Source organism: Harpia harpyja, chromosome 6, assembly GCF_026419915.1.
Source record: "Harpia harpyja isolate bHarHar1 chromosome 6, bHarHar1 primary haplotype, whole genome shotgun sequence".
Taxonomy (NCBI): domain Eukaryota; kingdom Metazoa; phylum Chordata; class Aves; order Accipitriformes; family Accipitridae; genus Harpia; species Harpia harpyja.
The window spans coordinates 1263839-1284902 of NC_068945.1; the positions used below are offsets into that span (position 1 = coordinate 1263839).

Sequence of the window (21064 nt, forward strand, 5' to 3'; positions counted from 1 at the left end):
TGGAGTCATGGCTATTTTGGGGGGCATTCCCCTGCTCCGGTGTGGGGTCCACCATGGGCTGCAGGTGGATATCTGCTCCCTGGCTCCCCTCCATGGGCTGGGGGGGACAGCCTGCCGCCTCACCGTGGGCTGCGGGGGCATCCCCTCCTCCTTCCCTGACCTTGGTACCCGCAGAGGGGTTCCTCTCACATCCCACTCCCCCACTCACTGGGGGTTCCCCTTCTGAAATCTGTTCTCCCAGAGGTGCTACCGCCGTCGCTGAGGGGCTCGGCCTGGGCCAGCGGCGGGTCCGGCTCCCAGCCGGGGGAGCTTCTGGCAGCTTCTCACAGGAGCTGGCCCTGCAGCCCCTACCCCGCTACCAAAACCCCACCACGCAAACCCAAAACACCACTTCTATGGCTTGGCTTTGAATAACAAATCAGAAAACAAGTATGCTTTTATGTTTACCAGTATCACACTATGCTATTACTGTTTGAGTAACCTATTCTACCTCTGAGGACAAGCAATGCTGGCACTAGCTGCCTGGCTGCTCTAAATGAAGCTGTAGATCAGAGTAGCCGTTTCAAATGCGCCAATAAGGTGGGCAATGGCGTTGGCACACCTGCCAAGCTCCAGAGTCAGGATCCAGTCAAAGAACAGCGTACCACTGTAGATCACTTTAACTTCAGTGGTACCCCAAAATGCCTCACAACCTACCCACCTAAATGCCCTTGCGACATGTCATATTGCCTACACCATTTGCGATACCCTAATGTATCCAAAACATCTATATGCAGCTGGCAGATGTGATACAGAGAGTACTACATCCTTCTGGAGCAGCAGCTGGAGGCCAGGGCAGGGTTCCCCGTAATGCCTACAATGGTGCTAGACAGCCATTTCTAGATATTCTTTATCTACCACTGAAACTCCATGAGCTCTGGGATGAAAAGCAGCTGTGCTCCCAGGGCAGGGATTGATGAACATCTTGACAGAATTGTCAGGGAAATTAAAGCAGGAAGAATGTGAAAACTCCCAGTTGGAATTCTACCTAGGCAATGAGGTGGAAAAACCCTTTCTTTTGCAAAAGGTGTAGAGACCTTTGAAGGCCACAAGTGATGGAGAATCAGTTTCAGTCTGCGTTTCACCTGAAAACACACATGTCCGGGCTGTTCCCAGAGACATAAGGTAGTCTGTCACTCCAGTTCTGATGAGGAAACCCTTTTAATCACCCTTATTCGCACAGAGCCCTCATCCTCATTCATTCCAGAGTAGGCTTATTTCACTCAGCACAAGGCAAAGCAGAACAGGACTATTGCAGGGAAGCATGCCCCTTTTGAATGATCGGCAGCAGCAGCAGCAGGGCAGAGTTCCTGGGCAGTATTCCACCCAGCTGGGCTCTGCTGAGCTTGCAGGGTCCAAGAACATCACAGTGCACTGATGCATATACCTGGCTGCAGGTACATGATGATTTTTTATCCTTTGTGCATTGCCAAAACTTGAGAAATGCATCATCCATAGTGTAATAAAAGAACACTGAAATCACAAAGACTAACTGTTCAATAGCTTCTGGTGCTATACAAATATCTTAAATGTGAGTTGCACACAGCCAGCCAACACAGAAGAAAAAGCAGCAGGTAGAATGAGTTTGTTCTGCCTAACAGTGACAAAACGCACGCTACTGCATTAGCCGCAGGCAACATATAAGCCTCTTAGGTATCACGTTGTAGTGCAAATCACAGCAACCAAAGCCAATGTCCCAAAGGTATGTGCCACAGATGTCAGATCTGCATAGGAGGAAGGGTTGCAGCTTAACACATTCTTAATAAGTGTATTTCTAACAAGAAAACATTAAGAAAAATGGAAAATGTTTTATGTGTTTTGTCCTCCCTCTTTCCCACCCCTTCATTTCAAAGCAATTGCACTGCCTGCACACAATTGCAGCAAGATATCCACCTGAGGGTAAGAAGATGTGTGCCTGAATGCAGCTGCAGTGTTTGCAGGGGAAGGCTCTACAGTAACAGCCTTCGTCCCATCATATGAGGCGGAGCACATACCTCATGAGTCTGCGCTGAGAAGAGGAGAAAGGAAGGCAACAGCTCGTCACCCCCTCACAGTCAGTACATTTGGCCCCGCAAGAGTAGCTGGCGAAAACATGTACAGTCCACGGTATACGGATGGGAAGATGATTATTACTGAACCAGAGCAAAACCAGATTGGGACAAACTTTCTCAAGGCGCTATGCAGGCCATTTTCAAAGGTACAGTTCTGGCTTGACCCTTCCTGACTCTCACCTTACCTCAGTGCCGAGGCAAAGGGCAGAGCATGCATTACTGTCATAACACTATTCAGCAGCAGCTCCTGCTTAAACCTAGGTAGGTTACAGAAATATTACAGCCACCATGTCTCTTTTTCTGCCCAGTCTCAACTTTCAGCAAAGCATTTTGCTTTGAAATGTGAAACAAAAGAAATGTACAGGTGGGTGCCATTAGCATCGCAGCTACAATCCCAAATCCATGACCTCATAGGTCTGTCCAAAGCACAACATGCAGTCAGATAAGCCATCAAGGCTGCAATGGGACCTGGGAACACCACAGAAAACCCTACCTCAAAAAAGACACCTACAAAATTCAACTGGAAGTCTTGGCAAGTAAAAACTATACAATTTCAATACATTCGTATTATTGTAGATCCTCTCAGTGCAAAGATGCTGTACCCAAATCACCTAACCCAGTAACAAAAGCCACCCAACATCAAATAATTACATTGGAAATTTACAACATGATCAAATCCACTGAATTCGAAGGAGAGCTACAGAAAGGTTCTTCTCTCCTGTTGGGGACCAGTCTCTGCCCTGAAATACTACTAGACATCCAGAGGAGATTTCCCTGACACAGTCACTGCAGGCTCCTTTGAAAGCGGAGCAAGAGTGAGCAAGGAAGAGAGCCAGAGACCCCAGGGTTCCCCCCCCCCCCCCAGTCCCACTGTGATTACAAGCCACACTGCAGCCCATGACTGGTTCAGAGGAAGCTGAGGCTCAGAAATCTGAAAGATGGTATAAAATTAGCCTAGGTCATTGTCCCTGCAGCGTCATGCTGTATCTGTTAAGAATCTTATTCTTCACCTACCTATATCCAGTTCCTACCAGCTACCACTGTGGAGTTGCAAAGAGGGCTTAAGGATTCGGAATTAAGGCTTAGGTGATTCTTTAAGGTATGCCCACTCCTCATAAGAGGTGTGTTGTTGGTTGACATTTGACCTCCAAGTCCCAACTGCGTCTTGCCAGTCCCAATTCATACATGTTCTTTTTGACAACTGGGAGCAGTTGAAGATTTCAAGGTGTAATACTGCTACAGGATAACAATTTTATGTCTTTAAAGACAAGTTGAGATTCTTTCTCATACAATAACCTGCATGAGACCTGTTTAGCTCATCAGTAACTGAAACAGTCCTGGAGGATTTAACTCTAGCTGTGTGAGCAGGCACATTGCTAAGACAATAAGTATCTTTCTGGGAAAAGTACAGGATAGAGAAAAATAGCTAACATTTTTCCTACCTGCCACAAGTGAGCTTTATTAATTTTCCCATGTGATTATTTGTTGTAGGCAAAAAAAGCTGTCTTTGATAGCTGCTGCCTGTTGTATCACTCTGTCCTTCAGCCTTTTAATTACTTCACCAACAGTTCTATTCTGGGCATATTTGTTAGCTTGATCTTCAATCTGCTTGATTCTAAAATTGAAAGATTGTGCATGAAGGCAAGTCACTTATTTTTTGTAGTTTCAAACATTTGATTCAGCAATAATGAACAAGACTGCTTTAATGACAACAAGACATAGACACGGAAGAAGCTTCTTTGATGCAAACCAAAATGATAGGTTGATCAAGTTAGAGCACACGTTGATTCCAAGGCCTGTATTGTGCAAACATTTCTTATGTATAGCTTGCTTTACAGAAAAAAAAAAAAAACCAAAAAACCAAAACCAACACAAAAAAACCAAACCAAAAATTGACTGATACTGCTCTGAAGTATTTCTTTTGCAAATGGAGATCCTAAACCTCCAAATCACAGGCTTAGTTTCTAATCAGCCCAAGTTTCTACATCAGCTACAGAGCCACCTTTACCCTTTAATACCTCCTCAGTTAACATGAGATGGCTAAGCTAACATAAAGAAGTTAATGAAAGTCTTTCCATTGATTTTAAAAGGAAAAAACATCTCTTATGATGTTTTCTCTCTTCCAGGATACCAAGTAAATCACATTCATGCTTTTTCCCTTTGGAGGGATGGCCAGGATACCTTTCTTTCTCAGGCCCTATAAGAAAGTCCATAGATATGGACTATATACTCTTCTTCCTGAAATACCACAACCTTCATCAATAAGCCATTAAAATAAATAACAATTAAATATTTAATAACTTTTAAAGACAGAAAAGAAATTAAATTAAAGGGTATGTAATGTGTCCCACTTGTACTTATTTTACATCTGTTATGGATTTACTGTAACCCATGAAAAGGAAAGGTATAACAATTATTTTTGCTAAATTTTAGAGCATGTATTTCCATATAAGCAAAATGCGGAAATATTCACCAGTCTTATTTTATAGATTTATTAAGTGTGTTTTATAGTATTCCCTAAACTTGAAGATAATCTTAACATTTTAACTCTTATTCTAAAAATATGCTAATGAAAAGAGTTTTACTTTGATCTGAGCAGCACACAGAAGATTAACTCTAAGCCTCCCAAAAGGGATCAAAAGATGACAGTGACTGCTGACTCCCTCCTCAGGATCTCAGATGGACTCATTTGCTGAAGGCACCCGGTCTTCTGAGGTATCTGTTATCTTGCCTGAATGCAAGAGGTTGCCAAAACATTACCAGCTTTACCTGCCCCATCCCACTGATTATTACATTCTGCTGCCTATCAACGTAGGCCTTGCCATGAATGACCCTGAGAAAATGAAAAAGTAATTACAAGACAGGTGATGAAGGTAAATTCAAATGTTCTTTATGCCCTTCCTCCTTAAGTTCAAGACTGGGGCAAAGGCTGGATGTGTCCTGGAAATAAATGAATGATTACTTGCAGGATGTCATCTAAACAACCACCTTCCCTGTCAGGGGCTTATTCACAAAAAGGTCTCTTTATCTACTACCTTTATAACCTAGTAGGGAAGCCTTAGACTAGATTGAAGAAAGGAGCTGGCATAAAACCTCGCAGGATGGTATTAACCACAGCCACTTAACTGAGGACCTAAAACTACTTGGATTAGGGTTATACATGACAGGGTCATAGAAGAGGCAAAACCAGACAGAATGGATCAAGCATGCTGGTTGTCAGTACACGAATATAAGAAACGTGGTATGAAGAAGGGGACCTAGAAGTCCTTATGGTTCTTGGAAGATCCTGCAATCTTACAGTTCAGTAAATTAAACCTTATTTAGAGTTCTAATGACAAAAACCTATGATATTATGAGTGCTACAATGGTAGGATGCCTGCAATACATCACCAACAGGCAAAACAGGGAAAACAGGACTTGATTTGAAGCTCTTGGAGATTTGGAGATTTTTTTCTGAGACAAAGAAAAAAAGAGGCAGAATCAGCCGGGGCAAAAGAGCTGGTTGTAATTGCTTGGGAAATGATTACAGCAGAACACAGGTTGTCCAGCAGATTATCAGAATGTGTCAGTGACATCCTGTTGATGCTGCAAAATCTAGTGAAGGTAAAGTCTTTCTGAATTTCATCCTAATTAACACAGAGAAACTGCTTGAAAAGGTGAAATACAGCCTAGGCAGGAATGATGATGGAATGACAGAGTTTATGACAGTTGTAAAAGGAAGGTGGGAGAATAATGAAAAAAAGTAGGTTTCTACCTTCTCAAGGAACTAAAGTCTCAAGAGGAATGGGTCTAAAGGGAAAATAATTTAAGGAGAGCTGGCAGTGCATCAGTGAAACATGCCATCACAGTATAAGAGAGAAATATGAGTACATACGACCAAAATCTGAAAGGCCACAACACAATGTGAGATTCAATATAAAAAATATCAAGAGTAATGAGAACTCACTCTATAAATGCTTCAGTAATGTGAGAGGGATCAAGAAAATATTTGGCTTTCTATTCAACAGAGAAAGGAAACTACCAGCAGATTGCATTAAGGGGATGAAGCACTTAAAGCCTCTTTTTGTATCGGTCTTCAATAAAGAGTCAAATATAAGCAGGCTGCTTGAACAGTGAATACTAATAACAAAGAAAGAAAGAACAAATTACAGAATATTGCTATGTATTCATATAGGTTCTTAAAGAACTAGCTAAAATTGTCTCCCAAATTTATGCAGAAAAGCAAACACACTACCTAGCTTTAAAAAGAGGGAAGGAGAAGAACTGGAGAGTTACTGACATATTTCTAAGAAATCTATTCCTGCTTTCAGGCAGTAATTACAGAGTCACAAAGAGTTCAAAGCCTGTTAAGAGACACAAGAGCCACTAGGGATCCTTGAGATCTACCCTGATTTCAGGCAAGCTTATATTTTAAATTATACTCCCCTCTAACCAGCACCACTTTTACCTTGGTTTCCTAGGGAAATAAGAATAATGCAATCAGCCTTTTCATCCACATCTGTCAGTCCTTCCCCTAAATTTGGAGTCCATCTACCAATTTCAGTCAAACTTGAGAGGGGTAGGAGTCTTCAGATGCAGCGGTTACAAGTTTTGTGAAATTGACAGTCATGAAAAGGAGAGAGACTCTCCATTCTCGTAGTTGGGAAGGCAGGGACATTATCTTTTCCATTTGTTAGCAGCTAGCCAAGCAATCAGCATATGTGCTTCTCTGGGCTAGCCACGCACTCTCTCTTGCCCAGCTGCCAGCTTGAAATACTTAGTGAGAAGTATGTTCTTTTTCCACCTTCAAGTAATAAGCCACAAGTACATTTACCAACCGCGTGAGACACCAAACCCTACTCCCTGCACGTTCCCATCTCACTGGGGCTGGGTCTCAAAGTTCTTCATTCAGGCCTGACAAACCTGAGCTAACCGTCTACTCTAACACATCAGTTCTGGGTGCCAGAATGCTTGCTGAAGGTATGGGTAAAGCTCCAGATGGTGGCTCAGTGGAAGTTAAGGACAGAGATATTTATTAGTGAGGCCACTGATTTATCTTGAGTTTAGCATACTGTGTCCTATTGACAGAACTGTATTCCATGTTGGTGAGTCATCTGCATTTTTTTTATCTTGCCAGCTCTCTGCTTTGACAGTCTATCAGCAGCAATGGCATTGGAGCTCAGTAAAAATAACCTTGGGGAATCTCTGAAAGATCTGTTCTTACCAATACAAAAAGAAAGCTCTTTTGACCTCAAGAACAGGAGGGACAAACTCAGCTTGCAGAAGACAAACAGGTTGATTTCTCGACTGAAGTACAGCTCATATTCTGCTTTGGGGACAATCTTGGAACGCATCTGCAGGAACACTCTGTTCCCATAAACCTTTACATAGAAGGAGCCAACCATAAGATCTTAGATATTTCCTAATGTCTCACAAAAGCAAATTAGGAAAATTTCAGAGACAGAGGCAGTCCGCTAAAAGTCCTGAGGATTAAGATGAAGGCCATTGTGGAACAGGATCTTTCACAGGTAGGGACACCTCAACCACCCCAACCTGTTAAAGACCTTACAGGTGGAAAGATGTGGAAATATCAAGATCCCACCTGTTGCAGATCATTGGTCCAAAATCACCACTTTGGTAAGAAAGAGGCCAGACTTGCTTTCCTAGAGACTTCAGGCAATGTTTCTTTTCCATTACTCGTCACAAATTCTCGCTAAACTGAGGAGCAGACATAATTTGCAACTAAGAGCCACACAGCATCCCTTACATAACAAGGGAAGAGGTAACGTTAAGATTCATAAGGATACTGAAGTTTCATTTTAGCAATTTCAGGAGGAGGGACAGAAGCCTTCAACTCCAGGCTAGGAGGCTTAAAGGTGTTGGTACCAGAATTGACTTGGCCACCACAGAACATCACTGGGGCAAGAGGAACTGAAGGGAAGATGTAAACCGCTGCGTATACTTACAGAAGGAGCAACTCATCTGACATAGCTCCAAGACACTGACCAATTCAGGAACTGAACATCCAAAGGTTCTGTTTTAAACTTGTCAGTATGCGTAAACCAACAGTTCTGGTCAACGTCATAAATAAAAGGTCAGACTTGGTACGTTCGCAGCACGGTCCTAGCTTTCTGCACAAGGGACTGACTCACTTCTGCGCTGGCCTGACAGCAAAATGACTCAAGCCACGTGCCTGAGACCTCGTCTCACACGAACGGCTGGCAGGTAGTCAGGTTAACACTTCCAAACAGTTGACATCTGCCCAGTGGCTAGTGGCTGAGCACGCTGTATGAAGGAGTTCAAAGGCATCATACCCAACAGTCACCTTGGCAAGAAGGTAAAGGAGATTGTGGTCTTTTTAAAAACATCCAGAAGGCTTGTATCTTCCCAAGACCTCGCTAGGAGAGACAGAAGGATGTCCCGGTGCCCGAGAGGCCTTCGGAAGATGGATAGCACGCTCCTCCTCTGCTTTGTCTTTCTACAGCAGAGCTTGGCAAGGAGCGATGGTGAATTCCGGTGAGCGCAAGCTGTACTTCGGCAGGGCCCTTCAGCTGGCATTCCAATCCTCATATTGCCAGTTCAAGTGGCAAATATCCACTGCTGATTTCTGTGTTCATGACAGAAACGTGAAGGTCCGGGTGGGCCTACAAACCATTTTGTGAGAGCGCTGCTGAAGGCTGCATTAAGAGCGGCACTGGAATTGGTATTCAGGGTCAGAGCTGAGAGGCCAGCCTTTATACCTGCGTTTGGTGTCCCTGCAACATTTGGCCTCCTTTGAAAAGTGTGTGGAGATCCTGAGGCAAGGCTCTGAGACAACAGAACAGAGACAACAGAAATGGGCTTTTTGAGCCATAGGAATAAGCCGCCAGTTCCCACGTGTGAATACACAGACAAGGCAATCCCTGGAGCTGCTCTGAAGGGGATTCAAATGGGGACTTAAGAAACACAAAAAAGTCAGATCGTTGAAGAGGAAACAGAGAAGTCTGAGGAGAATCTGGCGCAAGACAGGGCATACTCCTGTATTGAGAGCTGTTGACAGAAACGTGAGCTTTGCATAGGGCATTCCGTTTTATGGAATACCGGCCTAAAAATGAGGGAAGACAGGCAGTGAGCACGCCTCCATTGACATATTAGAGTAAAACATTATCTGGATTCAAGTGAAATGAAATACATGTGTCCTGGGTCTGACTGTACATGTAGATTATCATGCAAATATAATAAAAAAAAATATTTTTAAGGAGAGCTCATCCCATTACAAGGGAAAGCTTGGTGTTTCCACCCCAGATTATACAGGCATTTACATGTATTTGACAGTAAAAAGTGAGGAGAATGAATAGGTCACATGTCTTTCTAACCTGGTTGCCAATATCAATGATGCTGGTTCAGTCGGAGGCTGTAGCTGTGGCCTGCAGTAGTCACAGCCATCAGATGTGCCAGAGTTCCTGATCTGCTGAGAATGTTCAAATCCAGTTCCTGAATAATGAGCAGCACTGATTCTACAGAGGATCATAGGCTTACTCTTCAGACGTTATCTAGAGGGCAAACCCCCAATTTTTGAGTGATACAGTGAGCCATAATCCTTGTGGACCCTGTAAAGTGAGGTCAACCATTTTTACCTGAATCCTAGGACCTTTGATAAATGATACATGTGTGTTTGCTCTCCTGATGCAATGCTTTGAGCGTTGCACAATTTTGAATATATCTCTGTGAAGAGAGAGATCAGCCCAGGACAGTACTTACCATTAGAAAAACAGCATATATCCTCAGTTTATCTGAAAGTCTCCTTTCTATACATATTTTTTCTTTACATTAAATAGAAAATTGTCTGTAATAACAGTACCTTTTTGAAATCCCTGTTTGCCTTTTTTCTTCTCTTTGTTGTTTTTTCCTTTGATATATGTGAGCTGATACCATTTAAGTCACCAGAAAGAACAGCAACTTTTAAGTTATCCAAAAACATCTTGTAAAAGATTCCATCAGAAGAGTTATCCTTGTATTTATAGCATAACCTGGATAAAATAAGATCTTAAAATAATTTGGGAGGTTGAGAACAATGCATAATACAAATGTCTTAAGGCAAAGACGATCAAAGTAACACATTTCCTTTCCATATACAGCTAAGGGCATTATTCAGAAGGCTATCCTTAGGCACTGGAAACTAGCCTTGTCAGGCTCCTTCTGTAGCCTACAGAGAAAGCAGGAACCTAACTTAAACACTGTATCGTTACCTGGAAGAGCTCCATTGACTCTAAGGACACAAGCCTCCCCTACCTACAGTCACCCTTTATGAATACCCTGCGTAATTAGCGCTTGAATTATATGGTGGACACTTGGAAGCAACTTGGCCCACTCAACACTGACCTGTCAAATTCAGCTGCTTTAGTGGAAGAGGGAGCTAAGATCGCAGCCACGGCACAACTAAATCTGTCAGAAATCATGAATGAAAGCCCTTGTTTACCTTAACTTGCTGCCTGGCATATGAATGTAACATGAAATCACTAGCAGCCTAAGTTAATACTCCTGGATGTGAACCTTAGCAGCCCAGGAGCAGACACACTGTTTGTTCAGCCCCTTCTGTTATTCTGAGGGTAACTTCCAGCAAAGAGGTCAAGCTGGTAGTTCCCTGGGCCTGTTAAATTACCCTTTTAAATCACTGCCGTATAAATTAGCAGAGCTCCTGAATCAGAGACCTTGTCATCACTGTGTCGCTGCTTCACTGAGCTGCTCAGCCTTCCAGGACTTCATTCATGTTCATAAAGCTTTGGGGCATTCCTGGGTGAAAGCAGAAGGCTCCTGTCCTTGTGCTGGGGACGCATGGCATTCTCTGCACTCCACTTATCCCAAGTAACTGTTCTATTTAGAATGACACTAAAAAAATACCTGTGGCAAAAAACACTTGTAACTTAAGATATCAAGTGCTTCAATGCCTTCCTTCTGAGAGAAAAAAAAAATAAATAAAAGAAAGAAAGAAAGAGAAAGAAAAAGAAATCAAAGCTTTCAATTCTTTTGAGAAATCCAATCCACACCATATACACTGCAGAGGAGAAAGTGTCAGGGGGGTGAGAGGGAGTAGAAAGAGTCTCCATTTTCTAGTATTTGTGAAGCTCTGCTCAGCTAAAACAAGTGTAGCCTTCACACAGAAAATGGCTGTGAACACTACAGAGCAACATCTGCTTTGTGAGTGTAATCCATAAAAGGCTTCCAAATGCCCTTAAAAATTGTTCCTTCTTTTCCCCAGTCTGAATGTCATCTCACAGGAAGCCATCTGGGACAAGCATGCCAGCTATTCTGCTGCAGCGATAGCAGTATTGTCCTCAAGTGCCTCAGGATGAGTCACATCAATGCAAAAGTCCAATTATAGTAGAAGCCCCCCAAAGCAGAAGTATCATTTCAAATAAATAAGACTGATGTAGCTGAACCACTGGAATTCAGAATGTAATTCAGTCACTTCATCACCTTTTACTCAAAAACCCTACATCCCTTAAAGCACCCGTGCTAAATCCCCAATCTGGTTATGACATTCCCAGCACAGATGTGATAGTCTTAAGCCCAGTGTGTATGCATTTAGAGGAGTCAATTACTTTTTTTTTTTTGCTTATTATTTTAAAATACAGCTTTTAAAACCTGGCATTTCGTATGACTTTAGACCAGCGAATGAACAGTGCCATCCACTGTTTCTCTGCATAATCCACAACAATTTCCTAGGATTGTCTTAAATAAGATTTAACATAAAAATTTATGCCACATTTGAAACAAAGAAATACAGATTAGTAAAAAGATGTGAGTCAAAACATATTTTTAAGGAGTCAGGCTAAATCATAGAATGGCAACTCTAAAAGTAGATTACAACAAAGGAGATTTTTCCAAACATCTGCTCACCTGTGGATGAGCCATTCTAACTTAATCAGCTATATTATTACTCCTTTATCATAAAACCAAATACTTCTCCAATCAAGTAGGCCATCTATTGCATTCTTAAGTATAAATTCTCTCTTCATCTTATTATAAGAATTACATTTCTTCTCCAGTGTGGGCATCAGCTCTCTAGAACATGACCCTGATTAATGATACTGCTAAGAACAGTACCTTTAGAAATGTTTACTACAGAAGAATTAATAATATGGTGTGACTAAGACCCTGTTTTCATGGAGTGGACATGGCCAATGCAAGACTATATGTCCCTGAATGTCTTTGACAATGGAATCCAAACCTTATCTTTTAGATGTATAATGCTATTTCTATAAAAAGATTCCAAACTCATCCCATCTATCTCACTTTGCTAAACACAGATATCTGCATGTTTCAACAGTGCCACAGTTCAATAAAGAAAATACACAAATGTGCTCAATGTTCACCGTAACAGAAATCCTAGAAGTATTATACCCACTTCTTCCTGTGCTTTGCTAGAGCACAACCTCAGTGTTCAGCATTTCGCTAGACTGATCTCACAAGGCTTATCTTGCATCCTTTTAAAACAAAAGCAAAACAGCCGTTGACCACAATGATGAATGTATTAAACCTTAACTATTTGCTTCTCATTGCTTTACTCTGTATTATTTTCTTATAGGGAATGTTTAGAATTTCAAGTAAAGACCACTTTCCAATTCAAAGTGGCTGTAATTCCTGACTTTTCTTATAGTACAGATCTCTCATTGACACAAATAATGGTAGAAACATTATTTAGAAAATTGTATAACTGCTGAGTCCCAGGTAATTCAAAGGATAATTACTTGTTCATGATCAATGACCACTGATTATATGCTACAAAACACAGAGCTATAAAACTGACAGATAATGAAAGCATATAGTTATAACACAGTGCTGGGAACATGACTTTTATGAACCCAACGCACAGCACCTGAAGTTTTCTCCAAGACATTTATAGAAAGGAAAATGCATACAGTAGAATTGGTTTTACTGATCATGCTCATGCTCATTCATATTTCAAGATCAAAGATTATTTTCCAAAAGCCATTTCCTATTGATGCTGTTGTGTTTGCTCCCAACACGCAATGATCAGCCGGACACTGGGTTGTAAGGGTCAGACTGGAACTGATTTCTTTGATTTTCCTATTATGTTTTCAAAGGCAGGAAAGAATTCCACACCTTTCTGAAAGTCACTAGCTGTAAGCAGAGAAAACTAGAGCTCCTGAGAGAGTAGATTAGACCCAATTATAACCTGACTGAAATGTTATTGCAGTAAAATGCCTAATACAATTCCCTCTTCTTTGGACATAGATATTTTGACCCCATGCTCCCCATGCTTCTAGCTCTTTTGACTCCTCACTTTGGGGAGCCTGCTCACATTGAAAATGAGATTTCTTGCTGTCAATATTAAATTTCAATTCCTTGTTCTTTACAACAATAGTCTACTGAGGAAAGACATAACATTAATTTAATTAATTTTGTATTACATTGTATTTGAAAATACTAAATAATGTTTGATAACGTCTTGGATCTCCAGCACATCAGTTGTTCCTTTGTAGAAAAGGCTTGTCTCATCTTTGAAATGCTGAAATAACATCAAACTCCTGAGAGTTTCCAACATGGAATTGTTATGAAAATAAATGAGGGATTTACAAGCTGATCACATGAGGAATGGGGCATCTCTTCCACCGACCTTTTCTCTTCTATATGCTTAAGGCAAACCAAAATACTTAATGCCTCCAGCTATAGCTGTCATATTAAAAAACAGGAAGAAATATATGGTAAGAAAAGAAATTACATGAAATCTGTTACAACTCACACATCGTCAACTTACTTCATAAATTGTTGATCTGACAAAGAGGGACAACACAGCTGTAGGACTTTCTTAGATGACTTCTGTTAATAATGCCAGTACACTTAGGATGATAGGACCGCAAAGCCTTACAAAAATCTTTCCAATTTTCTGTGATTTTACCTAAATGAATCTCCTCCACTTAACAATCAAATGAATTAATAATGCAGGAAAGAAAAAAAAGCGTCCCTGAGGTTAAGCTATGATAGCATTACCACATGAAAAAAATGTACTAAAATGAAAAATCTAATGTTGGAAGACCAACACTTAACTCAAAATGAACTGTGTTATCACTTACAGTATTACAAGCTAGAACAAGAGCAGGCTTCTTTATTTGGTTTGTTCCACTAAGCTATTCGTGAACCATCTGATTTAAAACAAAGTTCTGTTCAACTAAAACAATATTAGTGTACTAATTTCAAAGCATGATGCAACATCATGCCCCAAATTTACCCTTGAAAATGTTTGTTCTGAAAACTGACTGAAAAGTGACTGCAAGAAAGCGTATACCTCACTTCATAGATGTCCTTTAAGTGACTGAAGAGGCATGTCTACTGACTGATAACAATGCAGAGCTTTTACTGTTGTTTCTCCCCTCAGTCCTGTAAAACAAAATCCACTGGACTGAATGAATTGCAAGTGGCACTCAGCTTACTCAGGGCATAATTTGAAGACAATGGGCTTGCACAGGTGAAAATAATGACAAAATCTGGCTTCCTGAACCTGCTTTAGGATCTGCCTGTAGCACTGGCAATTAGTTTTTCACTTGTAAATTGAGTACATTATAACCAGAAGGTTCTGAGAAGAAACAAACACAGGATCACATTTTGACAGAAAATCTCAGCATAATTGCAGATCTGACCAAGCACTGTACTATGCAAAATTTCAGGTAAAAAGAAGGAGGTGGAGATGCCCCTTGGGTTATCTTAGCTGGCTGGGGGCCTAGACTGGTTCCAGGTCCTAGTTCTGCCCATCGCTGCTTTTAAGATTCCTCTGACCAAACCCTTTCTGAGAAATGATAAAAATGAAGAGAATTCTTGAAAAAGTTGTCCTCTTTCATTTGTACAACCTGTAATCTGTCTTTTCTACAGGATAAGCCACATTGATGGACGTGGCATCACCACTCAGGACACAAAACAAAAGGATTTCCAGACACTCAGGCTTCCTTGCAGCTGCTTTTCATCAAGATGTGGGTACAAACCCAGCCACAGAGTCCAGAACAGATCTACTCCTCAGGGCAGAATCACTCTCAAAGTGTGAAACCACAGCCACCAGGGTCATGTGTGGCCACTGTCATCCCTGGTGGTATTTCATCCCAAGGTGACAATGATCTGTGATGTTTAACTTTTCCTTTACCTGCCTTCCCTCATGCTAGCATTTACTTCATATGGGATGCTTATTTTAAATGACAAAAATGGCTAGTTATCTGTGTGCATCTCTAATTTGAGTCTAACCAGCTTAATTTGTAAATCCCACTTAGTGTGCACATCAGTTGTGCATGTAGGCACCGTTGGCATTTGCATTTTCCCCAGCATGCTAATTTTACAGCTACTAGTTTGCCCCAGAATTTCGGCCAGACCACTATTCTACTCAAAACCAGCTGGAAGACACGAGCTGCTGCATCAAATGTTGCTATTGTTGGAGCCATCAGAGTGGAAAGCAGCCTGTTTCAGCCCATAACATCAAGCATTTCAAAGCAATGCACACCACTGAGGGCTGTTCAATGGGACCTTCTTTTTGTGCATCTAGTATCTCTCTTGACACTACTGCACTCCTTTGATTTGTCTCAAAAACTCTAGCCAGACTACCTAAAAAATTGCTAAATATGGAGCTAGTCAGTTGACATACTAATGCAAACCTAAAAAAGAGTTGATACTGAAAATTATGAACAGCTTCTTAGTATTAGGAAGTAGATTTGCAAATGCAGCTTAGGTTATTTCTTAGAATAATTCAGTAAGCAAAAAAGTATTGACTTATTTCTGTCAAAGGAAACAGACATATGGCATGGAAGTGTTGACTGTGGATTTCAGCACATAACCTCTCAACCTTCGGTGAATGGTTCTAAAGGAAAACATTGTAAGATGACTGCAAACTCAGAAGATGTCAAAGCTGTACCCAGGAAAATATGCAACGTCTGTGTAGTATATAGCATATAGTTTGAACCAATGTATATTATAAAGAATAATAGATAAAACAAGAAACAGCGAAATATCAGCAAAACAGATCTGACAACTGAAAGCTAAGAAGTACTGCTACTGTTCCTCCTCTGCTGTACACACATGCGTGAGCTAGTGATTCTGCTGGAGTTTTCAAAAACCTGCAGTAACCATGAGATTGCTTTCCAATTGATGCTTCAAAAAGAGTCTAGAAGTGCTGATTATTATTATTCCATTGCTGGAATGAATGTGAACATACTAACTTAGACAAAAACTGTATGCGGAGCACAACATTTTACCAAAACACAATCCAGCATTTTGCCACAGCCATTATAAAAGAATTTATAATTAGAGAATTAAAAGTAAACACTTACTACTGATTGTTTTTCTTCAGACAAGTCTAAAAATTCATGGTAGTTAAGGTATCCACTCTGTTCTGGATCAATTATCTCAATTAACTCCTGGAAGTCTTTACCTTTCATTTGAAATACCAAGTTACGTAAAATGTGACAAAGGTCATTTCTTGTGGTCTTTCCATCTCATTTCTAAGACAAAAAAAGAAAGCATGCATAAAAAAAAAATGAACATTTACTAAAGCAATGCCATTCTACACCGCTAGAGCATCCTGACCTACAAAAACTGAGAGCTCTGTAGCTCTGAGAGCTGTAGTTTGTGTATACTGAATCTAGTACTTTTACTCCAGTTCCCAGTGAACATGCAACTGCAATATTTACTGATGGATGGCTAAAACTATGGGAATGAAACTACAGTGACCTTTCCATTACCTTGGGATAGATTATTTAGTTTGCTGGTAAACTGTGCCACAAGTGAAAGGATATTTAAACTTGCTTTGCACAGACCAGCTCACATTCAGGTCAGGTGCATTTCATTCCTTACATTGTCTGGAATCAATGTTCGCACAAAGTTGTGTCTGACTGAATAGTTGCTGGATCTGAGTGAACTTGACTCAGTTGAGTCAAGTTGCATCTAAGTTGCTGTTATCATGTACCCTGTCCTGGTTTCAGCTGGGATAGAGTTAATCGTCTTCCTAGTAGCTGGTACAGTGCTATGTTTTGAGTTCAGTATGTGAAGAATGTTGATAACACTGACGTTTTCAGTTGTTGCTCAGTAGTGTTTAGACTAAAGTCAAGGATTTTTCAGCTTCTCATGCCCAGCCAGCGAGAAAGCTGGAGGGGCACAAGAAGTTGGCACAGGACACAGCCAGGGCACCTGACCCAAACCGGCCAATGGGGTATTCCATACCATGGGACATCATGCCCAGTATATAAACTGGGGGGAGTGGGGGGGGGGAAATCGCCGCTCGGGGACTGGCTGGGTGTCGGTCGGCGGGTGGTGAGCAATTGCACTGCGCATCATTTGTACATTCCAATCCTTTCATTATTGCTGTTGTCATTTTATTAGTGTTATCATTATCAGTTTCTTCTTTTCTGTTCTATTAAACCATTCTTATCTCAACGCACGAGTTTTACTTCTTTTTCCTGGTTTTCTCGCCCATCCCACTACGGGGGGGGGGGGGGGCGGGGGGAGTGAGCGAGCAGCTGCGTGGTGTTTAGTTGCTGGCTGGGGTTAAACCATGACACACCCCAACCATTGCCGTAAGTCCATGCAAAAGTCCATCAAGTGATGTCTGTTAGATCCTAATAGAGCTCTCAGCATATTCATAAACAGCACGTGAGCCTACAGTTATCAGTGCTCACTCATCTGTGGCAGGATTTTCTTCATGATTAGCTTCAGAACAACAAGCAAAAACTCAACTAAACATTTTATGTTTGAGCACAGCTTTTTCTAGGGCTGCAGTTTTCAGATATGGTCCATGGCCATGATGGTCCATAAGGCCAAAGTAAATGCCGTGCAAACACTTGGGTCATTATGGCGATTTCAGTTAAAGATGCAATTAGAAGTACATGGTGAGCCTTGAGAAATTCTGACTGTTGGCAGTGGTGTGTTAACCCAAAACGTTTGAGACCTACTGTCCTTGGACTTCCTCTTTCTTTTCTCATGTTTCCTTTGCATCTTAGTGTGCATCCTTTAAATCAGCTATACAGCTAGGCTGGGTCTATTGGCATTTTTGACCTGGCTAATGAGGGTGAATTAGCTCTCAGGGAGAATCTTTATCTGGGGCCTGATGTCCTGTCACATTGTCATACCAATGGATACTCATTTGGACTGTAAGGTAATAGGCATAGTTTGTATCTCAGTTCCCATGACAAGTAATATCCATAATTTATGTAGGATAGTTTTAACTATGGGTTTATACCAACTCTTTTCTATGACTGTCTATTGCATTTTATAATTTTAAATTTGTTCCTGAACTTCTACTATTTTTTTAATTGTTTCTTTGTTTTCTCTAAGGAAACCTGTGGAAAGATAATGGGGGGAAAGAAGAAGAAAGAGTGGAATAAAGGCTTTGGAACAACAGCAGAAAAATTAGGAGTAAATAGTTCCTTCAGTGATTCAGTTTTCCTGGCTAAGCACTAGACAAATATCTTTTTGTTCATAAAATTCACCCTAAGAAAATTCTGTTTCCCTTTAGTCCCCCACAGAGATCCAGGGTGGCAGTAATAATATAGAGGATGAGCAATTATTTACTTCATCAGTTGGTCTGGGAAATACTTTAAAGTTTTGCAATCAAAAGATAATGGTCTTGTGAAACTACTATCTGGTATTTGAATTTTCTTTAGAGACTGTTGTCACTGCATTAAATCATATGGAAGCAAAACCTGATAATATACCTACCTCCCCAGTAAATAAGTTAGGGAATCTGATACTGAAGCTACAAAGATAGCTTGTACTTCACAAGAAACAATTGTGCAGAATGATGAGGTCTTACCCATGAAGATGAAAAATCTGTTACGATAAAAATAAATTACATTTTGTTCAAACCTTAGATAATACAGGAAAGTTAAGATATACTACAAAAGGATTTATTAAGCAGATTGCATTTGCTTATTTGGCCACCTTGCAACTTTAATTTTATTTATTTAAAAGGAGTTAACTTATTGCCCAGATCATTATCTAAGTCAGTCCAGCATCAGTGACGTGACTGGGGATGTACTGGTCTATTCCAACAGAAAAATCATGATGTTATGTATAAATATAAACCATTCTTACATGTATTTCTTTCACTGCGAGAGCCTCTAGATGTTGGAGATTAAATAGTTCTTTCTTCAGCCCGTCTTTCTGCCACCTCAAATACCTCTGCCTTTGTTAACAATTTCATTCAGTAATGCTCCAGTTCAGTAAATGAATTAAAATCATGTAGTAAAGTGCCTTACTGAATCATGGCCTGAATGCTCTAGGCATTGTTACTATTATCTACTGCAGTGTATAAAACCGATTTCCTTTCATATAAATTGCTAGATGAATTCTTTCTTTTTGTGGTTATATATATATATATATGTTTATATATAGATGAAATACCACAGAGCTAAAGAGAACAGGTTTTATGTAATTATATTAGAAAGGAATTGTAATATATCATCTATATAAAACTATCTAATGAAAAAAGCCAATACTACTTCTGAAGATATGCCCAGTGCTCCTTTTGCTTGTGTCAACCAGACTGAGAGCTTTAATTTTTTCAGTCTATTATTTCCTCATTCAATTCAGAAACAGAGTCTACAATTTAAGAAGTGCAATATGTAGCAAATCAAAGTAATAAAAAAAATCCAGCTTGTCCACTAACGGGTTGATCACACAAGCCGGTGCACGGGACATACATATCATGACATTCCATCAAAACTGACAGAGAGGCATTTTAGCATGGTTCTGTACATTGTGAGGGCCACGGAGCTGGTAAGGATAGACAGTTCTTTATCAAAAGCTCATATTCCAGAACTAAACACGAAAAGGTAATCTGAAGTCTAGAAAAAGTCAGATGAAGTTACTTCTGAAACAGGAATGAACTGTGCAACAGTAGGCTCAACATTGTCAGTGTCACACATAAGTTACAGTCTACCCGACAGATGACAAACTGCAAATATAAACCTTTTACAAACACATGATAGCGCACTCTGTTTATATTATATAATATGAGCTTATAATAATTGCTGCACAGTTCTGATTCTCATTAACTTTACCTATCATACTGATTTTATCCCTTCATCAAAAGAGATTTGCCTTGTCTGTAATTTCTCCTGTGTGCACAGGGACCATGGGGATGTATATTCATTGCTAAGCAGTGTATTTGGATGTACACACTTATGACATCTCTCTTCTTTTCCAAAATGCTGTATCTCAGATTAAGGTGTAGCCTTATCCTGTACATATTAATGCCTATCTTTAATTTAAATGTCAATCACAACCAATTGGTCTCCTACAGCATATAATGTTAAATAGGTATTCATGTTCCGTAGTATTAAGATATAGTATTAAAGCCATTAACTATGTTCCTTTAAACCTTTTTGCAATGCTGGGAACACTCTGAAGGTTACCTGAAACCAGGTTTCAGCACAGGACAAAAACCATTTTAGTTTCTCTTATGCATCTGATGCATTTAATTAAGAACTTGAGTTAGGAGACTTTCCTATACTACTTGAAATCCTTGCCCTGAGATGAACAATCTCTTCTTAAAAGAGACTAGGAAAAAAACAATTAAATAATGCAGGTGAAAAATTACTACCTGATATTGCAATTCTAAATTTCTACATTTGCAGGAGATGCAACAATATGACTCTGAAAGAACTACGATGTCACATCTTCGAATGACGGAAATGCCAGTGCTTTAAGTGACCGAGGCACCACATGTGATCAAGAACTATCAAACAACGCACTCCACATAATGGAATGTATAAAAATAAGGATATATAGTAATAATAATAATTTAATTTTAAAAAATGCTCAACTAATTTATACTGAATATTGCCCACACAAATTATTTTTAATGCCTTTTTGTTTCTGTGTTTCAGAACATATGCAGAAACTTTCTGAAAACATTCTAGGAGGCTAGAGAGGTTGTTTATTATTAATTCTTTGGTGTTGAAACACTTGTATAACTATTTTTTTCCAGGATCTGACTTTTAAAGTAAATCACAAAATAT

The 21064-nt window shown here is 40.2% G+C and overlaps 1 protein-coding gene across 1 annotated transcript in view; it reads right to left on the bottom strand.

The window, feature by feature from the left end:
- Nucleotides 1-21064, bottom strand: part of EFCAB6 (EF-hand calcium binding domain 6) — a 114554-nt gene that overhangs the window by 51240 nt on the left and 42250 nt on the right. Inside the window, 4 exon segments of the mRNA XM_052789829.1 lie at nt 4860-4923; nt 13831-13885; nt 13888-13912; nt 16379-16545. Coding sequence (XP_052645789.1) covers nt 4860-4923; nt 13831-13885; nt 13888-13912; nt 16379-16545 — 311 coding nt within the window.